We start from the raw sequence: 25,063 nt of genomic DNA on the forward strand, positions 1-25,063 counted from the left end.
ACCTACCTTATAAGGCTACTGCAGGAATTAAGGAAATCTATCTAAACTCATCTATCTATAACTATCCATTGATCTATCGAATCTACCAATCTATCAATCATCTATCTCCCTATTAGCTATCTCCCGGAGCATAGAAAGCACTGCATAAGTATTTTCTATTGATATTTTTTCCTAGGACTATGACACTCATCTTCCAGAGAGTCACATGGCTTGTTGTCTTCCTTGAAGTTTTTGCTCAAATTTCACTTTCTTGGTAAGATCTTTACTGACCACCCCCCTATTTAAATCTTCAACTTCCTTCAGTCTCAACATCCCTTCCCTACTTGAATTTTTCCATATAGTATTTATGAACTTATAGTGAGCCATATAATTTACTTGCTTATTTTGTTTATATTCTCTCTGAGCCCATTAGAACACAACCTTCATATAGTTGAATAGTTTTGTTCTTAATGTTTATTATATAACCACAAACTATGTCAGTAACTATTGAACACACGAGTTAAAATTTGTAACTTCTTAATTTTTGTAGTTTCAGGTACTAGCCATGTCTGTCATTGTCTAGCATAATTTTAGTTCCTTGTTTAGTTTAATTATTATGTTTCACTCTTCCTCTCTTTTAGGTCCTACCAACGCTATTGAATTGATCGTCTTCATATGTACTGTTCTATAGCATTAAACAGTTTCAGGGCACATGATGACTTCCCAAATTGTCATGGAAATGGCTTCATGTTGTTGAACTTATTATCCAGAAATTTCACAAGATATTTCAGTTTTCTTAGTTCTTTTATTTCCTCATATACCTGACTCATTTATAGCTACTAATTTCAATCCCTGTTGTGTATTCACCACACATTTTAGAAGCTCTTTTTTATCCTGAGTGTTATTATATACCCCCAATTCCAGTTTTAATAAATTCAAGAACATTTCCTTCCCCCTAAACCTCCATAGTTTAAACTTGAAGTTTGTTCTATGTAAATATCATGGCTATTTTCTTTTCCCTTATTCTCTATTCTCATTGTTTATGTAACATCTTAGTTACATGACAAAATCGTATTTACCATTTTTGAGAAATTGTTTGAAATTTGTGCTATCATTGAAGGTATACTTAGAGATAAACAGTCCACGGCCCTTGAAAAGGTGCCATTTTCTTAATAATAAAGCTCATTTAAATATGGATATTAATCTTAAATGCCAAGCAACATGGAAAATGCTATTTAAACAATTGAAGTTCTTAATTTGTGTTGGTACATTATATTTAGTTATCTTATTGGGAATTTTGCAAGGTCTTAAAGAACCATTAGTCAAATTCCTTCAATTTATTAACGAAGGATTTGAGGCTTAAAGAGGAGATGTGACACACCCACTTCACATATAGGACTTCTAATTTCCAATCCGAGCATATAAATATTTGTTAGCAGATGGACGTCAGGAATATTTTGGAGAAAAGGGGAGTTGGATTCATGAGAGAGGGATGAGAAATGGCTGGATAGTGTTCAAGTGTAAGTAGATCTGGTGATGAGACAGATGTTTTAATAAGTTGAAGGGTCTTGAAAAAGGCTGCTCTATTTGAGTAGTGGGTTTGGCCATGGATTATGAGATATTTCTGTGATGTTCACGTTGTTTCTTGTCACCAGTGAAGCCCTTTGTCCTTCTTTATGCTTTTCAAAATACAGCATCCCTATGAATGTCTTTCCTGTTTCCATAATCAGAATTATTCTCTCCTTCCGTTGTCAGCATTTTCCCTCTCTTATGGTACATCAGAATCTTGTATTTTATCTGATTTTTTGCCCTGAAGTATCTGATGTATCTAAAAAATAATCCCTGATCAATTCTGGCTATCACCAGCTAAGTCACCTCAGCAAGAAACAATTAATTTGAATCTTGGTTTCTTTGTGTGTATAAAATGGAAATAGGGCTACATTATTTCATTTTAGCATTTTTGGCATAGTAATATTGTTGGACATGAAATAAAATTAAAAGCAAATTTTACCTCCATAGTATCCTTGACCTATTACTCCTGCAGACATGGGGGGGATGACTGAACACGACTTTGGTTTTCGGATTTTTGAGTTAGTGAACACCTTCAATCCCATCCCCTGGAAAAAAATAATAATTCAATCAACTTGTAAGCTTGATTAGAATATATAAAACATACTATCCTTAGAGACTGCCCTACGTAATTCCAGTAACCTTATATTAATTCTATGGCAAAACACTTGACAGTAAATATAGAGTAGTTAAATTACAAAACTTACGGGTTATTAAGATTTTATTCTTTATTTATTATTTTTTAGTTTGCAAGAAAACCCTAAATATAACTAAAAAGTATCTGGATGAATAGGCAGAGGTTAGATCTAGCCCTGACTCACAAACTGAGCTTCTATGTGATCCTGACAGAGACTTTAACCTTTTTATTGGCTTCATTTTTCTCTGCTGAAAAATGGAGAGGCAAGTCTACATAATTACTAAGATTATGAATAGATACAGAGTTTTATTAACATTCAAAAAATCACAAGCCAGCATGTTAATAAGTAGTGAGAATTTTACCTTGAGAAAGCTGTAAATATCTGCTTCATCATTACTTGATAAGGGAACATAGAAGGCTCCATTACGAATGAAGAAAGGATGGGGACAGTGTCCTTGTTCTTCCTCCTGATGGTCCACATTGTCAGGAAAATTGGTGAGATCCTTCACAGTTAGCAGATTATATACCTGTAGCAGTGGAGAGATCAAAGGCAGAACTGTTACTTACTTTTCTTTTGAAATAGAATGAACTGAGAGAAATAAAATAATTATCACCAATCTTTTCTTGAGTGTGTTCATGTAGTTGGTACCTTAGAGATAAGTTGAAGATTTTCCTTATATTTAACAGTGTTGTTTTGTTATAAAGAAATAAAACCTACTTGGGAAAATGCTTCCAAAGATTAATAAAACCTTAAGTTATGAAGGATTAATTAAAACTTCATTGTAGAGTCTACAGGTAAAAATAGACTAAATATAGGAAGAAGACCTAACTTGCATCTGTGTTTAATTAATACTTAATGCCCTGAGGAATTTAGCTACAAATTATTATTGCCACCTGTTAAACATTTACGTCTACTCGGGCTTATTCTCAGATAGAAAATCATATAGATGGCCAATTAGAAGCAGCTGTGGTCTGCAGCACTTACGGAGTGGAATGAAAAAGGGATATTAAATTCAGCACCTTCAACTGAAATACCCAGGTTCTCACATTGAGACCGACTAGGCAAGCAACTTGAGCCACAGAGAACAATGAAAAGCAGCAGGGGTGAAGGTGGGGGAGGGCAACGGAAGGAGTGATTGTGCAACCTCGCCTGGGAAATCACACTTCTCCCATGGATCTTTGCAACCCGTGGATCAGGAGATACCCTTGTGAACCCATGCCATCAGGGCCTTGGGTCTGATACACAAATCTATGTGGAGTCTTGGCAGAGCAGCCACTTAGGCACACAGAGACCCAGGAGTTTTAAGTACTCCGGCCCTGGGATCCCTGGAAAGGCAGGAAATCTGTTTGTACATGTCCCTAGGAAGGGGGCTGAATTCAGAAAGCCAAAGAGCATCATCCTGTGGACCCCACTTCCACAGCACCTCACAGGTTAAGACTCACTGTCTTGGAATCCCAGCCAGCCAATGGCAGTGGGTTGGAGTCCACCTGAGATGGACCTGAGTTCCTGGGGGAGAGGTGGCTGCCATCTCTGTGGTTCTGAGGACTCAGCCACTCCAGCCTGCAGGCTTGGGGAATACAGATGGTCTGGATGAGGAAGGGTCCCCCACGATGCAGCACAGCTACCTTGCCAGATTGTGATCAGACTGCTTCTTTAAGTAGGACCCTGATCCATTCCTCCTCACCGAGTGGGACCTTTCTGTGGGGGCTTCAGGTACTCCAGGCAGGGTTCTAAAGACAGAGCTTTGATCTCTCCCGGGGACCGAGCTCCTGGGGGGCAGGGGTGTCTGCCATCTCTGCAGTTCGGTTGACTCTGCCACTTCAACCTGCTGGCTTTGGAGAATACAGGTGATCCAGACAAGGAAGGATCCCACCCAATGCAGCCCACCTGCTCTACCAAAAAGCAGCCAGTCTGCTTCTTTGAGCAGGTCCCTGATCCCATTCCTCTTGACTGGGTGAGACCTCCCAATAAGGGTCTCCAGTCACCCCCAACAGTTGCATGTGGGCTGGCAACAGGTTAGTACCCCCCAGGATGGAGCTTCTAGAGGAAGGCACAGGCTGCCATCTTTGCTGTTTTGTGGCCTTCGCTGGTGATACCTCCAGGTATGGGAGAAACCAAAGCAACTGGGGTCTGGAGTGGACCCCCAGCAAACCTCAGCAGCCCCATGATAGAGTGGCTTGACTGTTAAAAGAAAAACAAGCAGAAAACAACAGCATCAACAAAAAAGACCCAACAAAAATCTAATTCAAAAGGCAGCAACCTCAAGGATTAAAGGTAGATAAGCTCACAAAAATGAGAAAGGATTAATTCAAAAACAATGAAAACTCCAAATGCCAGAGTACCTCTTCTCTTCCAAATGACTGTGACACCTCACCAGCAAGGGCACAGAACTGGGCTGAGGCTAAGATGGTTGAATTGACAGAAGTAGGCCTCAGAAAGTGGATAATAATAAACTTTGCTGAGCTGTAACCCAATGAAAAGAAGCTAAGAATCCTGATAAAACAATACAGGAGCTGGTAGCCAGAACAGCCAGTTTAGAGAGGAACATAACCTACTGATGGAGCTGAAAACCACATCACAAGGCAACTTCAGAATGCAAGTGCAAGTATCCTTAGCAGGATAGACCAAGAGGAGGAAAGAATATCAGAGCCTGAAGATTATCTATCTGAAATAAGACAGGCAGACTAGAGTAGAGAAGAAAGAATGAAAAGAAATGAACGAAACCTCTGAGAAATATGGGATTATGTAAAAAGACCAAAGCCTACGACTAATTGGGATCCTTGAAAGAGACAGGAGAATGGAACCAAGTTGGAAAACATAATTCAGGATATCATCCAGGAGAACCTTTCCCAACCTCGCAAGATAGGCCAACATTCAAATTCAGGAAATGTAGAGAAGGCCAGTAAGATACTCCACAAGAAGATCAACCCAAAGACACAAAATCATCAGATTCTCCAATGTCAAAATGAAAGAAAACATGTTAAGGGCAGCTAGAGAGAAAGGCCAGGTCACCTACAAAAGGAAACATATACTAACAGTGGACCTCTCCACCAAAACCATGCAAGCCAGAAGAAATTGGGGGCCAGTATTCAGCATTCTAAAAGAAAATAATTTCCAACCCAGAATTTTATACCTGGCCAAACTAAGCTTCATAAGCAAAGGAGAAATAAGATTCTTTTCAAACAAGTGAATGGTTAGGAAATTTATCACCACAATGCCTGCCTTGCAAGAGCTCCTGAAGAAAGCACTACATTGGGAAAAGAAAGACCATTACCAGCCACTACAAAAACACACTGAAGTACACAGGCCAGAACACGGTGAAGCAACCACATAAACAAGTCTGGAAAAAAGCATCATGTTGACAGGATCTAATTCACACATAAAAATACTAACCTCAAATGTAAGTGGGCTAATGCCCCAGTTAAAAGACACAGAATGGCAAGCTGAATAAAGAGCCAAGACCCATCATCAGTATGCTGTCTTCAAGAGATTCATCTCACATGCAAGGAGAGACACAAGCTCAAAATAAAGGGATGGAGGAAAATTTACCAAGCAAATGGAAAACAGAAAAAAGCAATCCTAGTTTCTGACAAAACAGACTTTAAACCAACAAAGATCAAACAAACAAACAAACAAAGAAGGGTATTATATAATGGTAAAGGGTTCAATTCAACAAGAAGACCTAACTATCCTAAATATATATGCACCCAATATAGAAGCACCCAGATTCATAAAGTTCTTATACACCTACAAAGAGACTTAGACTCCCACACAATGATAGCGAGAGACTTTAACACACCACTGACAATATTAGATGGATGATTAAGACAGAAAATTAACAAAGATATTTAGGACCTGAACTCAGCTCTGGATCAAGTGGACCTGATAGAGATCTACAGAACTCTCCACCAAAATTCAACAGCATATAAATTCTTCTCATTGCCACATGGCATTTACTCTAAAATTGATCACATAATTGGAAGTAAAACACTCCTCAGCAAATGCACAAGAACTGAAATCATAACAGTCTTTCAGACAACAGTGCAATCAAATTAGAACTCAAGATTGAGAAATTCACTCAAAACCACACAACTACATGGAAATTGAATAAACTGCTCCTGAATGACTCTTGGGTAAACGATGAAATTAAGGCAGAAATCAAGAAGTTATTTGAAACTAATGAGAACAAAGAGACAATGTACTGCAATCCCTGGGATGCAGCTAAAACAATGTTAAGTGGGAAATTTATAGCAGTAAATGTCTGCATCCAAAAGCTAGAAAGATCTCGAGTCAACAACCTAACATCTCAACTAAAAGGACTGTAGAACCAAGAGCATACAAACCCCAAAGCTAGCAGAAGACAAGAAATAGCAAAGATCAGAGCTGAGCTAAAGGAGATAGAGACATGAAAAACCCTCTTAAAAAAACAATGAATCCAGGAGCTGGTTTTTTGAAAAAAAGTTAATAAAATAGACTGACAGCTAGACTAACAGAGAAGAAAAAAAGAGAAGAATCAAGTAGACACAATCAGAAATGATAAGGGGATATCACTGCTGACCTCACAGAAATGCAAACGACCATTAGCGAATACTATAAACACCTCTGTGTACATAAACTAGAAAATCTAGAAGAAATGGATAAATTACTGGACACATACACCCTCTGGAGACTGAACCAGGAAGAAATTAAATATTTGAATAGACCAATAATGAGTTCTGAAATTGAGGCAGTAATAAACAATCTAACAACCAAAAAAAGCCCAGGACCAGATGGATTCACAGCTGAATTCTACCACAGGCACAAAGAAGAGCTGGTACAATTTCTACTAAAACTATTCCTAAAATTGAAAAGGAAGGACTCCTCCCTAACTCATTCTATGAGGCCACCATCATTTTGATACCAAAACCTGGCAGAGTTACAACAGAAAAATAAAGCTTCAGGCCAATATCTCTGATGAACTTCGATGCAAAAATCCTCAACAAAATACTTGCAGACCAAATCCAGCAGCACATCAAAAAGCTTATTCACCACAACCAAGTAGGCGTCATCCCTGGGATGCAAGCTTGGCTCAACATACACAAATCAATAAATGCGATTCATTACATAAACAGAACTAAAGACAAAAACCACCTGATTATCTCAATAGATGCAGAAAGGACCTTTGATAAAATCAACATCCCTTTATGTTAAAAACTCTCAATAAACTAGGTATTGAAGGAACATACTTCATAAGAGACATACATGACAAACACACACCCAATATCATACTGAATGGGCAAAATCTGGGAGCATTCCCCTTGAAAACTGGCACAAGACAGGGATGCCCTCTGTCACCACTCCCATTCAACATAATGTTGGAATTTCTGGCCAGGGCAATCAGGCAAGAGAAATAAATAAAGTGTATTTGAATAGCAAGAGAGAAAGTCAAGTTATCTTTATTTGCAGATGACGTGATTTTATATCTAGAAAACCCCATTATCTCAGCCCAAAAGATTCTTAAGCTGATAAGCAACTTCAGCAAAGTCTCAAGATACAAAATCCATGTGCAAAAATCACAAGCATTTCTATACACCAACAACAGGCAAGCAGAGATCCAAATCATGAATGAACTCCCATTCACAATTGCTACAGAAAGAATAAAATACCTAGGAATACAGCTAACAAGGGAAGTGAAGGACCTCTTCAAGAGCTACAAGCCACTGCTCAGGGATATCAGAGAGGACACAGAAAATGGAGAAACATTCCATCTTCATGCATAGGAAGAATCAATGTAATGACAATGGCTCTACTGCCCAAAGTATCTTATAGATTCAATGTTATTCCCATTAAACTACCATTGACATTCTTCACAGAATTAGAAAAATCTATTTTAAAATTCATATGGAAGCAAAAAAGAGCCTGAATTGCCAAGACAATTCTAAGCAAGAAGAGCAAAACTGGAGGCATCATGTTACCTGACTTCAAACTTTACTACAAGGTTACAGTAACCAAAACAGCATGGTACTGGTATAAGAACAGACACATAGACCAATGGCACAGAATAGAGAACTCCGAAATAAAACCGCAAACCTACAACCATCTGATCTTTGACAAACTTGACAAAAACAAGCAATGGGGAAAGTCCTCCCTATTTAATAAATGGTGCTGGGAATGCTGGCTAGTTATATGCAGAAAATTGAAACTGGACCCCTTCCTTACACCATATACAAAAATTAACTCAAGATGAATTAAATACTTAAATGTGAAACCCAAAACTATAAAGACCCTTGAAGAAAATCTAGGCAATACCATTCAGGAGATAGGCACAGACAAAGATTTCACTATGAAAATGCCAAAAGCAACTTCAACAAAAGCAAAAACTGACAAATGGGATATAATTAAATTAAAGAGCTTCTGCACAGCAAAAGGAACTATCATTAGAGTGAACACACAACTTAAAGAATGGGAGAAAATTTTCCCAATCTACCCACCTGAGAAAGGCCTAATATCCAGAGTCTACAAGTAACTTAAACAAACTTACAAGAAATAAAAACCCATTAAAAAGTGGGCAAAGGACATGAACAGACAGTTCTCAAAAGAAAACACACATGCAGCCAACAAACATATGAAAAAAGCTCAACACCTCTAATCATTAGAGAAATGCAAATCAAAACCACAATGAGATACCATCTCACACCAGTCAGAATGGCTGCTATTTAACAAGTCAAAAACAACAGTGAGGTTGCAGAGAAAAAGGAATGCTTTTTTACTGTCGGTGGGAGTGTGAATTAGTTCAACCATTGTGGAAGAAAGTGTGGTGATTTCTCAAAGACCCAGAGGCAAAAATACCATTTGACTCAGCAATCCCATTACTGGGTGTATACCCAAAGGAATATAAATTATTCTGTTATAAAGATAAACGCATGCATATGTTCACTGCAGCACTATTCACAATAGCAAAGACATGGAATCAGTCTAAATGCCCATCAATGATAGACTGGACAAAGAAAATGTGGTACATACACACAATGGAATACTATGCAGCCATAAAAAGGATGAGTTCATGTCCTTTGCAGGGACATGGATAGACCTGAAAACCATTATCCTCAGCAAGCTAACACAGGAACAGAAAACTAAACACTACATGTTCTCACTTATCAGTGGGAGCTGAATGATGAGAACACATGGGGGAGAACAACACTCACTGGGGCCTATTAGAGGGTAGGGTGTGGGGAGGGAGAGTATCAAGAAGAATAGCTAATAGATGCTGGGCTTAATATCTAGGTGATGGGTTGATCTGTGCAGCAAATCACCATGGCACATGTTTACCTATGTGACAACCCTTCACATCCTGCACTTGTACCTCTGAAGTTAAAATAAAAGTTGAAGAAATAAATAAATAAAACACAGTGCATATTCAAAATAAAAATAGAAGAACCACATAGGCACATGAGTGAACTTGTATCATTATATTGGATAGACCAATGTCTATGCAGGGTACTTTTTATGGAAAATGGATGACTCAACAGAATCAAGAACCCACAGGGCAGGGCCAGAGGCCTGAATATTTATCCCTGGACTGATGTAAGATTGAATCTTAATCAGAGAACTTCCATTTGCCTGGCTTAATCTGGAGTAATTATGGACCAGTAACCCCTGAGTGCCTCTTGTTTCCTCCTTTTTGAACAGGAGTGTCAATAGTGACTATTCTATGCCAGTTCCTCCATTGTATGTTGAGTGTGTGGGGCCAAATAACTTGAGTACACTTTGGTTCAATGTCTTTGTATCTAGAGGTATTGGACCTGAGGAATCACACCTGAGAGGCATTATCTGTACTTGGACCTGATTTAAATGATATTTAGCCTTTGAGCTGTTCCTATTTTACGATGAGAATTTTAGGGACCTCAGAGAGAGGATCGAGTATATTTTACATGTGAGAGCGCATGTATTTCTGGGGATCAGAGGTCAGGCTGTGGAGATAGCTTCCAGAATTGCCCACAACAGTCTCTGCCTCCTGGTATTCACGCCCTAACATTGTTTGTCCCACAATGAACAGGGTTGACCTCTATAGCCAATGGGATATTGTGGAAATGAGGGGACATGACTTTCAGGCCTAGGTCATAAAAGATATTGCAACTTTAGCACTCTTTGGAACACATTAGCTCTCTTGGATCACATGCTCTGGAGAACTGTTGCCACATTATGGGGACACCAGCAGCCCTAGGACCTCTGTGTGGTGAGGAACCGAGGCCTCCTGCTGATAGCGTTCGAGAAACCTGTCTTGGAAGCAGATCTTCCAACCTCTGTCAGGCTGTCAGGTGACTGCAGCTTTGGCCACCATGTTAATCACAATCACGACAGGTCACAAGCTAGACCCACCTGGCTAAGCTGCTCTGAATTCCTGACTCACAGAAACCACATGTGATAATAAATGTTTATTGTTTTAAGCCACTAGGTTTTGAAGAAAATTGTTATGCAGCAGTAGGTAGCTAACACAAACACCCTTTCTACTTCTTTATGTATTTAACTTTGTTTTTGAGTAGAATTAAGTAGGTACATAAATGAACATGTATTATTTATATTAGGTGAACTAATGATTTCTATTATTATTCAAAGCAACTGAGCTTAAAGGTTTCTATAATTTATCATCTGAAATCTTCAGTTACGTTCATAATTCCTTCTCACTTCCACAACACTCCAAGTTTACCAAATCTTACTGAAGTGACTGTTAAATGTATATGACTAAACAGAATAAGACAGACATAAACTTTTCAGAGGTAGACTAAATTCCTGTACTACCTGCTGAAATTAATAGCTTAGAATAGACTGCCATAAATACAGAGTGTAAAAATAATAGGCATATTTCCAAAGAAAGCACTCAGAGAGATAGTTTTCTTGTATCAGGTTAACTTCTTGATGTTGTTTCCTCTAACTAAAATACAGAAATATAGTCATTGTCTCTTGCATAATAATTATTATGCTATGAGGAGATATATCAAATATATATCAAATACAAATCAAGATCAAGAAAAATTTTGATTACAGCAATCTCCCCGATCTGCGGTTTTGGTTTCCAAGATTTCCATTATCTGTGGTCAACTGTGATCCAAAAATGTTAAACGGAAAATTCAGAAATAAACGATTCATAAGTTTTAAATTGCTGCCATTCTGAGCAACATGATGAACTCTCACACTTTCCTGCTTCATCCTGCTCGGGACATGAATCCTCCGTTTTTCCAGTGGATCCATACTGTAGCCACTCCCTGCCCCTTAGTCACCTAGAATCCTGTTACAAGGTTGTCACAGTATCACAGTGCTTGTGTTCAAGTCACCCTTATTTTACTTTATCATGGCCCCAATGCACCAGAGTACCGAGGCTGGCAATTCGGAGGTGAAAGAGAAGCCATTAAGGTGCTTCCTTTAGGCGAAAAGGTGAACGGTTCTTCCACTTGATAAGGAAATAAAAAATGATGTATGCTGAGGTTGCTAAGATCTACGGTAAGAATGAATCTTCTATCCATGAAACTGTGAAGAAGGAAAAAGAAAATCATGCTTGTTTTGCTGTGACATCTCAAACTACAAAAATTATGGCTACAGTACGTGGTAAGTGCTTCCTTAAGATGGAAAAGGCATTAAATTTGTGGGTGGAAGACAGGAACATAAACGTATTCCGACTGATGGCCATTGGGTTCAGTGCTATCCACAGTTTCAGACATCCACTGGAGGTCTTGAGACACACCCCTGCAGATCGGGGGGCACTAGTGGATATGCTCCAACCTGAAGAATGTTCATTTTGATAATTAAAAGTAGGACAAGGGTCTTGGATATAGTTATCTCAGAGTTTAACATTTTAATAGACATGAAGTAGAAACTAGAACAAACAAAAGAAACTTTCGTATTACTAATTTACCAAGCAACATTGAAAGGTAATAATACCTCCCAAATACATAAGTCAATTGACCCTTTTAAATGGTGATTCATGAGGCAGTTAAAGCTATCAAATTTCTCATAACTTTTTATCAATGATCAAATCATAATATTATTTTTTCTTGCGTTATGTTAAAAATTCCAAATATGAGTAATCTAGTTTTAAATAGGTTAGACAAGTAGTTTCTGAACTTTTCCCTTCCTTCTGATAATTGTTCTTCAAAAACCCCATACTAGACAGTATTTTCTCCAAATGGCAATAATTAACAAATGTTCACCTTTTATTTTGCTGAGCCACCTATAGCCTTTTTTAATCGCCTCTCTCTAAGGACAAGGACTGTGATACGTTTCCTTCTGTTTTCCCAGCTTCTACAACAGATCTAGCATGTAGTAAGCTTGAAATAATAATAATAATAATAATAATAATAATAATAATAATAATAAATTATCACAACATGCCAAATGTTACCCCCATGAATTAATACAACTATAGTAAAGAGCAGAGAATTAAAATTTTAGTCTGTGAATCAACATTGCTAACAAAGGTGTAGTATGTCATTTTCTAAAAGTAGACAATAATTTGTAAATCACTGATTACCACTTTCACAGATGCCAACAACTCTACAGACATAAATAGTTAGATCTGTTAAAAGGTACATGACTTCCCTTATGTTTGCAGGCATTAATTTTATAACAAGCTTACCTACTTCAGTGACCAAAAGTGATTCTATTTACACAGGATCCAAATTATCTATTACTTGGGCAACACTCTTTTAAACACGACTATCACATAAGTGGGGAATCTTAAAATATAGCTTTCATGAAGATCACTGTAAGACATTAATAACTGAGGTTAAGACTTGATTCTTTACAGAAATAGAAGCTGTGTCATAGAAGGAATTATACTTGCAGGCAGATTCAGAATTTCAGAATCACATCTCAGCTTATGCCACTTATCTTGAACAAATCTCTCAACTATTCTGAATCCTCTTTTCTCATCTTAAAATGGGACTATTACTCTCCGGAATGTTGGGCAGATTAAGCGAGAAAACCTATATGAGACAGCTTGAGAAACTGTCAAGTACTCGGCAAGTGGGAGGTATTTTTACTGTTACATTTTACTCTCAACAGAGGCTTCCTGCTCTGAGCCTCTGGAACGGCCCTTCCGGGTCCCCAAGGCTGCTGGAAACTCACTGAGGACGCGGAGAGCTCAGCCTCAGGCTTCATGAGCAGCATGCTTTGGTCCACAGCACGAAGGGCACAGAGGGACTGCGGAGCAGCTCCTACTCGCAGGTGGGCGTGTGAGGCTGGGGGACTTTGTGCTGGGCTGAAGCTCAAATCCACCTGTGGGAAATGAAGGGAATGTCAATTAGCGTTTTCCCTACTTCTGTGATCTTGCAGTCACCTGCATCTCCTAAGTCACCCTTATATTCAATTCATATGACTATGTTGGTGATGTCAGTCAGAAACCTATTTTTATATGTTTCCTTCACTTTAAAAATAGAAAATAATTCGTAAATCACTTATTACCCCAATCACAGATCCCAACAACTCTAGAGACATAAATAGTTAGATCTGTTAAAAGGTACATGACTTCCCTTATGTTTGTAAGTATTAATTTTATAACAAGCTTACCTACTCCAGTGACCAAAAGTGATGCTATTTAGACAGGATCCAAATTATCTAATACTTTGGCAACACATTAATTTATTCACTCTTTTAAACATGACTAGCACATAGGTGGGGACTCTTAACAAAATATAGCTTCTCAGTAGCTTAGTCTTGTCCTAAGGAGACAACTGAGGCAGGATAAGGATAGATATCTTGTTTGATTTTTAGATGGCCATCTTTATCTCTGACACATGATAAGGTAATCCTAGGTGTTTGCACTTATTCTTCAGGCTTTGGGAACTTTTGAGTCTTAGCATTTTACATACTCACACAATTGAATCAGCAGAGAAGAGCATCATGAACACAAAACTGATCGTATTTTATTTGGTAGCAGCTTTGTGTAATTGAAAAAGTACTGTATTAGATGCCTAGAAATTCAGGTCTGCCATAAACTTGTTGGGAACTGTTGGGCAACTCGTTTTACTTTTCTGGACTCAGCTTTCTCTGGGGTAAAATAGATGGCTCCTACAGTATCATTTATTTGTGTTCTTTTAATTTTCTGTTAAATCACTCACCTTGTTGGCTAGACAGTTTTCAATCTCAAACTTTTCAGAGTCTCCAATAACTTCTCCATCTGGTAAAATGGCGAAGATGAACATTCGTGCAATGGGGGCAATGTCTGACTCCACAGGGAAGGATAAGGCAAAACTGCCTTTCACTGGAACATGGAGAGAGTGAGACAAAATGGTCATAAGTCCGGACACTATTGCTTGGTCTTATTCAGTTTAGAACTGTGTCTATTCATTCAATGGCTTAATCTGTCTACGTGCCATTAGTTATTTGGTGAAATTAGTAGGTCAATGTCTCCCTTCAGAACTTTAATTATAGCGGAAGTTAACAAAGTTCCATTCACTCACATCTTTTTTATTTGATATGCCACTTACCTGTTGCCTAAATCAATTAAATACCAATAGCTCCAGATTTTCTGCGTATATATGTGACAACTAGTTTGTTTACATTTCAGACTAGAGGTGATTCTCAATTTAAATATAGAGCTATAACTTGTAAGATATAATGAGTTTATTTTGTAATATATGACTTTTAAAAAGTTCTGTATGTAAAAAAAAGTTCCTACTAATTGAGTTTCCTAAAAGAATATTTCATGCTTGGACTTTTCATTGCAGCATTAAACTCTTATAAGTACATTAGCATATTTCTACTGGAAGTATTAAATGGTGCCAGATAACACTTCAGAAAATACATTACATTTTAAAGCAGGGTAAAGGGCCACCAGGTAGTTACAAAAAGGCAACAACAAAGGTTCCATTTTCTGAATGGTCCACTGGTGACTTGAGTAGATGGCCCACATTTAGTTGAATAACAGTAATTATAAAACCATGAGAGACTTAATGACAGCAAAGTTTCTGAGACCTCGGTACATAAAGAAAGGACAGATACCATCTGGCATTGTTTCCACATCTTCCTTTTCTCTACATCCTCCTGTTCCAGATTCCCAGCTATATGGCTTTAAATTCTGGTGCTTCCAAGTTCTTTTCCAGTAACATATTCTTGGTGCAGTTAGGCAATACGTAGGATAACAGAGTCTCTAGACATTGTTGAAACTCCAAATAATGTAGGACTAGGACAATTATAATTGCAGAAGAACTATAATTGATTTTATTTTTTTCTTAACCATATGTGTTAAAAATTAAGTCTAATATCCTTAGGAATATTTTATGATGTATAATATCAGGATGAACAAGGCTAGCTATCTAATACACAACATGAAGACTGTAGTTAATAAAATGGCACTATATTTTAGATTTTTGCCAAATGAGTACATTTTAGCTGTTCTTGCCACACACACACACACACACACACACAAATGAGTAAGTAAGTGAGATAATGGCCATGTTACTTTGTATCACTATAGTTGTCATTTTATTATCTATATGTGTCCCATAACATTATGCTGTACATCTTAAATAAATGTAATTTTTTTTGAGACAGGATCTTGCTCTGTTGCCCAGGCTGGAATGCAGTGGTGCAATCATAGCTCACTGCAGCCTCAAATTTCTGGGCTCAAGTGATTGTACTGCCTCAGCCTCCCCAGTAGCTGGGACTATAGGTGCACAACACCATGTTTGGCTAATTTTTCATATATTTTTGTAGAGCTAGGGTCTTGCTCTGTAGCCCAGACTGGTCCCAAACTCCTGGGTTCAAGCAATCCTCCCAAAATGCTGCAATTACAGGCAGCAGCCACTGTGCCTGGCCAAAATTTACTTTTTAAAAATGATTGTATTAAAGCCCTGAGATAGGTGGTGCTCAATTAAAAACTGTTTTAACTCTATGCAGAACATGGAAATTTTCCAACTTTATGCAAATTTTACTTTAGCGTAACAGTACTTATTATTTTATATCACTATGTGTTTATACTGCAAAGTTCTTAAGTTTGGGAAGAAAGGAAGTTTAAAATATCCTTAAGGCAGCGTCATGCCATTCGTATTTCTCTTCAGTTGGACAGATCAAGTTTTAGCTCAGACCTCAGAAAGGAAATAAGTTCCCCTTCTAAAAGGAAGGAAGCCCTTCTATCACTGTGTCTTGAGTTCAACAAGGAAGGTGGGGTAGATAGAAATGTCATAAAAACAGAAAAAAAAAATTATAGTGACTTTATAGCAAAGAATAGTGGCAGGAAATTAAAGCTTTTAATAATAAAATTTGCCAGCACCTGTGTGTGCGTGCACCCTGCCTTGCCACTGCTGGCAGCATGAGTGTACTCCATCCCCCCTACCCCTACCACACCACCACTGACATCAGAGCATTGGCAGACACTAAGCTCACCAACCCCAGCCCTACCAGCACCCTGCCCGTGCACTGGAGCTGCCAGTGCAAAACTAGGCACAAAACACACAAACCGACCCCTAGCCATGTGCAGACACTGCCACCAGCATGAATGCACACAAAAGGTTCATATAGTCCTGCACCCACTAGTGTCCCATCCCCATGCTAACACCACCATCACTGCAAATGCATGCGCAGTTGCTGGTGGGGATCCCCCAATCCCCTGAGTCATACTGCTGTGACCACTGCTATGAATGCCTGCACAAAGGCCAGGAACCTGGCACCTGCTAGCACCCTGCCACAGCTGATGAGCGTGTACCCCACCACCCTGCCACTGCCGTGCTGCTGGTACATGTGAATGAGGAGGGATCCCACTGCTACCGTCCTGCAAAGTGCTTTGGCTGACATCACCCATGGGAGTGTTGTGACCAGGGGTCTGGGAGCACTTTGGTCCCTTCAGTGCAGCATGTTCCCAACCTCGAGGAGCCAGAGAACAAAGCTGGAGCCAGATACCCGTCCCCCGGAGTTACAGCAGGCAATCCAGGAGTCCTGAGCTGAGCCTTGCCCCTTCCTGCCTCCACTGCCCCTGAATCTTCTGGTAACAAAGTCAGTTGACTGAACCCACTTTATATCACAATCAAACTCCCAAGGTCATCGAATAGGATAAAAGGAAAAAATCAAAACAACAGCAATTTTTAAGACTGAAGGAACATCAGCCCACAAAGATGAGAAAGAACCAGCACAAGGACTCTGATAACTCGAAAAGCCAGAGCATCTTCTTTCTTCCAAATGATCACACCAGTTCTCCAGCAAGGGTTGTTAACTGGGCTGAAATGGCTGAAATGACAGAAATAGAATTCAGAATATAGATAGGAATGAAGATCATTGAGATTCAGAAGAATGTTGAAATCCAATCTAAGGAAGCTAAGAATCACAATAAAATGATGCAGGACTGACAAACAAAATAGCCAGTAAAGAAAAGAACATAACCAACCTGATAGAGCTGAACAACAGTCTACAAGAATTTCATAATGCAATCACAAGTATTAACAGCACAACAGACCAAGCTGAGGAAAGAATCTCAGAGCTACAAGATTAACTTTCTGAAATACAATAGTCAGACAAGAATAAAGACAAAAGAATGAAAAAGAATGAACAAAGCCTCTTAGAAATATGGGATTATGTATGTAAAAAGACTGAATCTACAATTCACTGGTGTCCCTGAAAGAGATGAGCATAATGAAAGCAACTTGGAAAACATATTTTAGGATATCATCCACATGAACTTCCCTTCCTAGCTAGAGAGGCCAAATTCAAATTCAGGAAATGTAGAGAACCTCAAAATATACTTCACAAGAAGGTCATCCCCAAGACATAATCATCAGATTCACCAAGGTTGAAATGAAAGAAAAAAAAATGTTAAGGCAACTAGAGAGAAAGGACAAGTCATCTACAAAGGGAAGCCCATCAGACTAACAGTGGGTCTCTTAGCAGACACCCTACAAGCCATAAGATACTGGGGGCCTATATTCAACATTAATATTTTTTTATTTATTTACTTATTTATTTTTAGATGGAGTCTCACTCTGTCACCAGACTGGAGTGCAGTAGTGCAATCTCAGCTCACTGCAACATCCACCTCCCAGGTTCAAGAAATTCTGCTGCCTCAGCCTCCTGAGTAGCTGGGACTACAGACATGCACCACCACACCCAGCTAATTTTTGTATTTTTAGTAGAGATGGGATTTCACCATGTTGGCCAGGATGGTCTTGATCTCCTGACCTTGTGATCCACCCACCTCGGCCTCCCAAAGTGCTGGGGTTACAGGCATAAACCACTGTGCCCAGCCAACATTCTTAAAGAAAAGAAATTCCAACCAAGAATTTCATATTGGGCCAAACTAAATGTCATAAATGAAGGAGAAATAAGATCCTTCTCAGACAAGGAAATGCTGAAGGAGTTTGTTACCACCAGACCCATCTAACAAGAGCTCCAGAAAAAAGCACTAAATATAAAAAGGAAAGACTATTACCAGCCAGTACAAAAACACACTGAAGTACACAGACCAGTGACACTATAAAGCAATTACACAAACAAGTTGACAAACAGCTAACAACATGATGACAGATTCAAATTCACACATCTCAATATTAACCTCGAATGTAAACAGACTTAATGCCCCAATTAAGAGGCACAGAGTGGCAAGCCGGATGAGGAAGCAAGACCTAGTGGTACGCTGTCTTTAAGAGACCCATCTCACATGCAATGACACCCATAGGCTGAAGACAAAGGGAAGGAGAAAAAACTGCCAAGCAAATGGAAAATACAAAAAAGCAGGGGTTGCCAAATGCCCATCAATGATAGACTGTATAAAGAAAATGTGGCACATAAACACCATGGAATACTATGCAGCCATAAAAAAGGAAGAGTTCATGTCCTTTGCAGGGACATGGATGAAGCTGGAAACCATCATTCTCAGCAAAGTAACAGAAGAACAGAAAACCAAACACCACATCTCACTCATAAGTGGGAGTTGAACAATGAGAATACATGGACACAGGGAGGGGAACGTCACACACTGGGGCCTGCTGGAGGGTGGGGGACTGGGGGAGGGATAGCATTAGGAGAAATACCTAATGTAGATGATGGGCTGATGGGTGCAGCAAACCACCATGGCACATATACCTATGTAACAAACCTGCACATTCTGCACATGTACCCCAGAACTTAAAGTATAATAAAAAGAAAAAAGCAGAGGTTGCAATACTAATTTCAGACAAAACAGACTTTAAACTAAGAAAGGTTTAAAAAAAAAAAAAAGACAAAGAAGGGAATTACATAATGGTAAAGGGTTTAATTCAACAAGAAGACCTAACTAAACAAAATCTATATGTACCCAACACAGGAGCACACAGATTCATAAAACAAGTTTCTAGAGACCTTCAAAGAGACTTAGACTCCTACACAACAATATTGAGAAAAGTCAACACTCCACTGACAGTATTAGACAGATCATCAAGGCAGAAAATTAACAAAGACATTTGGGATCTGAACTCAGCACTGGACCAAAATGGATCTGATAGACATCTACAAAACTATCCACCTCAAAACAATAACATATACATTCTTCTCAACTGCACATGGCACTACTCTAAAATCGATCACACAATCAGACATAAAACAATTCTCAGCAAATTAAAAAAACAAAACCTTACACTCCACACTCTCGGACTACCATGTGATTAAAATAGAGTTCAATAAGAAGAAAATCACTCAAAACCATACAATTACATAGAAATTAAACAACCTGCTCCTGCATGACTTTTGGGCAAATAATGAAGTTTAGGCAGAAATCAGGAAGTTCTTTGAAACTAATGAGAACAAAGATAAAACATACCAGAATTTGTGGGACACAGCTAAGGCAGTGTTAAGAGGGAAACTTATAGCACTAAATATCCACATCAAAAAGTTAGAAAGATCTCGACAATGTGACATCACAACTAAAAGAACTAGTGGGTCAGCTGTGCTGTGCAGGGGATCCATGCTACATCCTAATCACTACTTGCCCTTCAGAACCTGAAAGTTACAGCAATGGAAGCTTCAAGACAGAAAAAATGGCAGCCAGCCTCTCCCTCTGTGAGCTCTGTCCCAGGGAAATGTAGAGTTGCTACCAGCCTGAAAACCCTGATGGGGGTGAGGGGGTAGTGGCTGCAGTCCCAGGTTGTGGGGTTGCCCCCAATGAGGAGAGGTGGGACTCACATAAAAAATAGTCTGACCAAACATCCTTGGTGAACATTGATGCAAAAATCCTCAACAAAATATTTGCAAACCAATATTCTTGATGAACATCGATGTGAAAGTCCTCAATAAAATACTGGCAAACTGAATCCAGCAGCACATCAAAAAGCTTAGACACCTTGATCAAGTAGACTTCATCCCTGTGGTGCAAGGTTGGTTCAACATGTGCATATCAATAGATGTAATTCATCATATAAGCAGAACTAATGACAAAAATAAGATTATCTCATCAGATGTGGAAAATGATTTTAGTAGAATTCAACACCTCTTTGTGTTAAAAACTCCCAATAAACTAGATATTAAAAGAACACACCTCAAAATAATCATAACCATCTATGACAAACCCACAGCCAACATCATACTGACTGGGAAAAAGCTGGAAGCATTCTCCTTAAAAACTGGCGCAAGACAAGGATGCTCTCTCTCACCACTCCTATTCAACACAGTATTAGAAGTCCTAGCCAGAACAGCCGGGCAAGACAAAGAAATAAAGGGCATCCAAATAGGAAGAGAGGAAGTCAAACTATTCCTGTTTGCAGACGACATGATTCTATATCTAGAAAACCCCATAGTCTTGGCCCAAAAGCTCCTTAAGCTGAAAAATGATGTTAGCAAAATTTCAGGATACAAAATCAATGTACAAAAATGACTAGCATTCCTATACACCAACAACAGCCAAGCCAAAAGGCAAATCAGGAATGCAATCCCATTCACAATTGTCACAAAAAGAATAAAATATCGAGAAATACAGCTAACCAGGGAGGTGAAAGATCTCTGCAATGAGAATTATAAAACACTGCTCAAAGAAATCAGAGATGACACAAGCAAATGGAAAAATATTCCATGCTCATAGATAGGAAGAATCAATATCGTGAAAATGGTCATATTGCCCAAAGCAATTTGTAGATTTAATGCTTTTCCTATAAAACTACCAATGACATCCTTCACAGACCTAGATAAAACTATTTTAAAATTTATATGGAACTAAAAAAAGAGCCCCAAATAGCCAAGCCAACCCTAAGCAAAAAGAACAAAGGAGGAGGCATCACACTACCCAACTTCAAACTATACTACAGTGCTACAGTTACCAGAACAGCATAGTACTGGTACAAAAACAGACACACAAATCAATGGAGCAGAATACAGAGACCAGAAATAATGCTGCACACCCACAACCATCTGATCTTCAACAAAGCTGGCAAACACAAGGAGAGAACTCCCTATTCAATAAATGGTGCTGAGATAACTGGCTAGCCATGGGCAGAAGATTGAAACTGGATCTCCTGCTTACACAATATACAAAAATCAACTCAAGATGAGTTAAAGACTTAAATGTAAAACCAAAAAGTATACAAACTCTGGAAGACAACCTAGGCAATACCATTCTGGACACAGGAATTGCAAAGGTTTCATGAAGAAGACACTAAAAACAATCTCAACAAATGCAAACATTGACAAATGGGATCTAATTAACCTAAAGAGCTTCTGCACAGCAAAAGAAACTATCAATAGAGTAAACAGACAGCTTAGAGAATGAGAGAAAACTTTTGCAAACTGTGCATCCGATAAAGGTCTAATATCCAGCATCTATATAGAATTTAAACAAATTTACAAGGAGAAAACAAACCACCACATTAAAAAGTGAGCAAAGGACACAAACACTTTTCAAAAGAAGATACACACGTGGCCAACAAGCGAATGAAAAAAAGCTCAATACCACTGAATATCAGAGAAATGCAAATCAAAACCACAATGAGATTATCATCTCACATCAGTCAGAATGGCTATTATTAAAAGTCAAAAAATAACAGATGTTGGCAAAGTTGTGGAGAAAACAGAATGCTTATACACTGTTGGTGGGAATGTAAATTAGTTCAGCCATTGTGGAAAGCAGTGTGGTGATTCCTCAAAGAGCTAAAAACAGAACTATCATTTGACCCAAGAATCCCAGTACTGGGTATATATCCAAAGGAATATAAATCATTCTGTCATAAAGACACATGCACACGTATGTTCATTGCAACCCTATTCACAATAGCGAAGACATGGAATCAACCTAAATGCCCATCAGTGGAAGACTAGATAAAGAAAATGTGGTACATATACACCATGAAACTATGCAGCCCTAAAAAGGAATGCTATCACGTCCTTTGCAGGAGCATAGATGGAGCTAGAGGCTATTATTCTTAGCAAAATAATGCAGGAACAGAAAACCAAATATTGCATGTTCTCGGTTATAAGTGAGAGCTAAATCATGAGAACATAATGGATACAAAGAGGAGGACAACACACAGTGGGGCCTATCTGAGGTCGGAGGGTAGGAGGAGGGAGAGCAGAAGACATTGAGGCCTATTGGAGGGTGGAGGGTGGGTGGAGAAAGAGGATCAGAAAAAATGACTATTGGGTAGTAGGCTTAGAACCTGGGTAATGAAATAATCTGTACAACAAATTCCTGTGACACGAGTTTACCTATATTACAAACCTGCACATGAACCCTTCAAACCTAAAATAAAAGTTAAAAAATAAAAATAATAAATAATAAAATTTGAGAAGGCTTCATTATTTAAAATCTGAAATCTGAAAATTAAATAGGCAAATAGTTTAGGAAATAATAATTTGGACAGTATGAAGAATAGTGTGAAAAGAGAACAGGCTGAGGAAGCTCAACTTCGACAATTTGAAAAGTTTTAAAAAGTTGAATTTAGACAAATGGTGAATAAAATGTGTTCTTTTACCACAGAGGTATAAGGGCTTTCAATAATTCTTTGGTGAAGAGTAAATCGGTAATTAATAACTATTAAAATATGTGGTTAAAATCGTTTTATGATGAAACAATTGTGATTTAATTAGCTACATTGAGAAATTTTTTCCAATTGTTGACTCAGCTACTTTCAATAAAATTTTGTGGCAACTTCACAAAGTGAATGATTAAATAACTATTCCTCATTTTACTACATAGAGATTTTTATACAGACTCTTCCTGCTATGAATAAAATTCAAATTGAAATATTATAAAAGAAAAAATCAAATAAATGTTTTAAAACCTTCAATTATTTCTGCGAATGTGATACATAGACCAGTATTAGAAGAAAATTATTCAACAAAAATTGAAGAGGAACAATGTACACAGTGGGATCCACTCTGTATATCTATCTCTACACTAGTATTGGGGAAAAAACTGATATTCAAAACTGGCAGCAGTTTTTAATGTTTAATTAAAATAATTATTATTAGAGTACTGATTAATAACTTGTAAATTTTAACTTTCTCAAAATTGTTTCAATTTTCAAAACTGAAAAATGTTAAAAATTGATATTTTATGTTTCCAACTTAGCAGGAAGAGAAACCACAAAAACAGAAAACTTTAGGCATGGAACAAATCCTAATGGTTATTAAGTTTAGCTCACGGATGTGGTGGAAACTGGTACAATGTTTGCCTTAGTTTAGGTTAATTTCAAAAATGTTCATAGGTTCTCTTTTCAGTGGTTTAACCTCTACATTATTTGACTTAGAATAGAAAACAATCTTGGTTCCCTAGGCCTCAATTTATTTTTGAAGTGAATCCAACTTCACATATAAAGTACTCATGGCCTGGCACAAGAAAAAAAAAAAAAAAAATCTATCACCTTTCTTCCTTCCCATTTCCCATGATAATTACTCTTTTCTTCTCTGCAATATTAACATAATCAATGTACACTTTATTGGGGGTGGAGATGAATAGAAGGAAGCTTTTTAATTTTAGTGTGAGAAGAAACAAACGAAAGTGAAAAACTTAGCAGAGTGACTGATACAGAGTAGACAATCAAATTTATCTGTTGACTGTTGAATTTAAAAATGCCAGAGAGTCATAAGACGAGTATGTTCCTGCATGTCCTCCTTACTGTGAAGGGGTGATGGAAATGATTTCCCATTTGTGAACTGTCACTGAGGGAAGGGTAAGGATGTGTTAGCGGAGCAAGGAGAGATGAATCTGAGGATACTCACTGTCTCCTGACTCCACAGGCAGAGTGTGCGTTCCAGATCTGACGATGCCTCCCTTAGCCATGATCTGAAATGAAGAAACAGTAAAGGAACTTTTCTTGAGCTGGACACAGTTCTCAGCATTCTGTTCCCCACGTGACCCACTTTCAGTTGTCAAATCTCTGCTGGAGAGAATCAACCTCAAGAAAACTCACGGAATGAAGGACGCACAACAAGAACACAAAGCGGTTGTGTGCAAGTAGTTTATTCTGACATTCCTGAGCCTACTGACCACTTTTGTCCTACTGATAAGCTGCAATTGTATTCCATGGCCTCATTCTTACCAGGTAATGGAAACTGAGCTCCGATAGCTCTCCCACAGCCTGAATATTCAGTATGTAGTGTGCCCTGATACTCTGTGTGTGGCCACAGGGCAGGGTACCAGCCACAGGCTCCAGGTGAATGTAACTCCCACTTAAGGAGAAAACATGATTTGCAGTGTGCTGAGCGCCCTGGTGGTCTTCTGTTACCCATGAATAGTGAAAACACAAGTTGGGATGCACAGTGTAAACCTGAGTAAACAGAAAAACAAAGAAAGGATATCATCTTGAAATTCTTCACCTTAGCTTCTCACCAAAATGAATAGTTACAGCTGTGTCTTCTGCTCTAAAATACACTATGGCCTTCCCTCATAGTGGCTGACAGCCAAATGAATGAATTTTTCAGCCTCCCAACATTCAAATATTAAAAGGAAATCATCC

At 38.4% G+C, this 25,063-nt stretch overlaps 1 protein-coding gene across 2 annotated transcripts in view; it reads right to left on the reverse strand.

Moving 5' to 3' along the window:
• LOC116272482 (pregnancy zone protein) overlaps positions 1-25,063 on the reverse strand; it is a 47,692-nt gene that overhangs the window by 18,718 nt on the left and 3,911 nt on the right. For both annotated transcript variants that reach the window (XM_031661235.1, XM_031661236.1), the window contains exons 5-10: positions 24,647-24,874; positions 24,327-24,390; positions 14,279-14,421; positions 13,287-13,436; positions 2,548-2,712; positions 1,991-2,096 (exon numbers count right to left, since the gene is read on the reverse strand). In XM_031661235.1, the coding sequence (XP_031517095.1) occupies positions 1,991-2,096; positions 2,548-2,712; positions 13,287-13,436; positions 14,279-14,421; positions 24,327-24,390; positions 24,647-24,874 (856 nt within the window). The remainder of the gene's footprint in view (positions 1-1,990; positions 2,097-2,547; positions 2,713-13,286; positions 13,437-14,278; positions 14,422-24,326; positions 24,391-24,646; positions 24,875-25,063) is intronic.

The sequence above is a fragment of the Papio anubis genome, unplaced genomic scaffold (assembly GCF_008728515.1).
Source record: "Papio anubis isolate 15944 unplaced genomic scaffold, Panubis1.0 scaffold113, whole genome shotgun sequence".
NCBI classification, from domain to species: Eukaryota; Metazoa; Chordata; class Mammalia; order Primates; family Cercopithecidae; genus Papio; species Papio anubis.